A 2,500-nucleotide genomic window follows, 5' to 3' on the forward strand; every position below is an offset into this window, starting at 1 on the left:
CACCAGGTGGTCATGCAAGCACCAGTCACTGAGGAATCCTCAGTCACTTAGCAATCAAGCCCCTGAGTCATCACTTCCCTGTACACTCCCTCACTCTTCCCTCCTCTTGTCTCCCAGTCCTTCTAATATAAACTCCTTACTTGATTTCATAGCATTTATATTTGCTTAGTCTGCCAACCATCACCATCAAAGGCATCACATAATTTTGGTTTGAGGTATATTCCTTGCAATAGCTAGGCATTGATTCATTTTGCATTCTTATTAATCCCTTACTTATTTTGGCCCTTGCAGGTATCACTGCCTCACACACAGTATTCTGTGGCATGCTACTCAATCCTCAACCAATGTGAGGTTGCTAGTAATATGGCATGCTATGATGGAATTGAATTTGGTCTAAGAGGTGTGGAAAATATTTCTACTGAAGAGATGATTGCATCTTCTCGGCGAATTGGTTTTAATGAAGTTGTCCGAGGACGTATATTGGCTGGCAACTACTTTTTACTGAAAAAGTAAGCATAATTTCTTGAGTAATGTTCTCATATTCATAAATTGAATGCCTCAATCCATTAAATTGGCACTGTTTCCATTACCAAGGAGCCCTTCTTGTGATTTGATTAAAGATATGGAAGATATTATCAATTGTCTACCTGTATTGTTTCATTATATAAATTTATTAGTTATATATTTAACGTGAGCAAGTCATGATTCTGAATGTCAAGTGGCAGGGCACTGCTATCAACATATCTCCATATTTCCTCTTTCTTTCTCTCACTTTATACTTTCTGATTTCCCTGTCCTTAACTTAATTCTTACTATCCAGGTTCCTATTTTAACTGGTAAAATATGCTTCTGTGCCTTCACCTCAGCTGCTGCTGTAGATTCTAATCCTTTGCAAGGATTTTGTGTGGTGAAGCTTTAACTCTTATATGGACCGGTCCCATAGTTGCCCGGACTCCTTTTAATAAATGGATCCTTTATTGCCATTGGCTCCCACTGTGCTTCATGGGGCTCAATGCAGGAAGCAAATACACTGAATGCCGCATCATTGCACCACGATCCAATCCAGAATTCTCTCCTGAAGACTCTGTCTTCACGAAACATACTCCATCTCTGATAATGTATCTGTAATCAGAGAGAAAGAACATCTAGTGTAGTCATGGCCCCAAAAAGAACTGAGGAGGACCAAGAAGCTGTGGTGTATGCCACAATTCCGTATGCAGCAGGCATGACAGGAAAAATATCAATCATCCTTACCCAGCACAACGTCCTAATATGATTCAGCTCTGTAAAGAAAATCTGGGAACTGCTTCCCAAGGCTAAGAACGAGCTACCACACGACCTCTATGGAATCTCCTGGATCCAATGTACTTTTGGGAAATGTTGCAACGGCCCAACTGGGAGGTCTCTCTTGCAGATGCAGACTGAAGGAGTATAAGAGGGCCTTGGCTAAGAAACAGTTCCATCTGTCAGTGGTTGCTGAGCACGTGTGGATTGAACCCAGCCATGGCATAGATTTTTATGGAAAGAAAGTCATCACTAGAGAAAACGAGTTCTTCCCTGCACCAATACCGTAATCTGTAGAAATAACGAAGAACTGACCAAACGCCAACAGGGAAGATGGTTATATCCTATCCAGAATAAGGAAGAGGTTATTCCAAGACACACATAGACAAAGCAATAGTCCTTAAAAGGCCCTTGCAGATTTTGGCAAGAGGGTGAATCAGAGCCCACCTGACTCTACCACATGCCTGTATGAATGCGGCCAAATCTCAAAAGAATCACTTCAACCTGAAGATGTCCTCTCCAACGAAGCATTGAAACTGTCATCCTATGGAGACCACAAATTCGGTGAAACATTAATTGAGGTCATTTCCCATTGTCTTCCTCAACTAGCTTTTTTAATTTATCAATCAGTCAAGTGCCTTTACAGCCAGCTCACTCGGGAACAGGCACTGCTCACCTTTCCTGCACCTTTTTTTGGGCTCCTACCCGTTGTCCTATCTGGTCTGAGTTTCCTAACCAGGGCCAATTATCATGTCTTCTTTGGTAACTGTCATGGCAAGGGGTTATCAGAATGCCCAATCACTTCCACCTGGTCAAGGTTGTAGTCCATGGGAAAAGCAATCAAAAATACTTGGCTTTTTGCAAAGTTCTACGGACACATTCAAGGTGAGGATTTTCCTCATCATTCAATTACTAATATGTATCAATGTAACACAGTGGAACTTTGCTTCACGAAAATTATTCATTCTTACTTTTGAAGTGAAACACTAATCGAGCAAAGCAAGTTTTTCATTATAAATGAATATAACAAACAATAATGCGTACCATGTCAAAAAATATAAAAGATGTTCAAGGTTTATTCAAAGAAAACTATATATTCATTGTTAAGGATTGTGAATCACCTCCTCCTTTATCATTGAATGAATTAGCCCGGAATACAATTAATAATAATGCATGCAAATCAATTTTGTAGAAAACAAAATGGAAATGAAATAAA

The 2,500-nt window shown here is 40.0% G+C and overlaps 1 protein-coding gene across 1 annotated transcript in view; it reads left to right on the forward strand.

Annotated features, from left to right (window-relative positions):
- The window catches only part of GatA (glutamyl-tRNA(Gln) amidotransferase subunit A, mitochondrial), a 32,956-nt gene that overhangs the window by 25,413 nt on the left and 5,043 nt on the right, over positions 1-2,500 (forward strand). Inside the window, exon 7 of the mRNA XM_071586311.1 lies at positions 292-509. Coding sequence (XP_071442412.1) covers positions 292-509 — 218 coding nt within the window. The remainder of the gene's footprint in view (positions 1-291; positions 510-2,500) is intronic.

This window comes from Hetaerina americana, unplaced genomic scaffold, assembly GCF_022747635.1.
Source record: "Hetaerina americana unplaced genomic scaffold, ioHetAmer1.1.p SCAF_22, whole genome shotgun sequence".
In the NCBI taxonomy this organism is placed as follows: domain Eukaryota; kingdom Metazoa; phylum Arthropoda; class Insecta; order Odonata; family Calopterygidae; genus Hetaerina; species Hetaerina americana.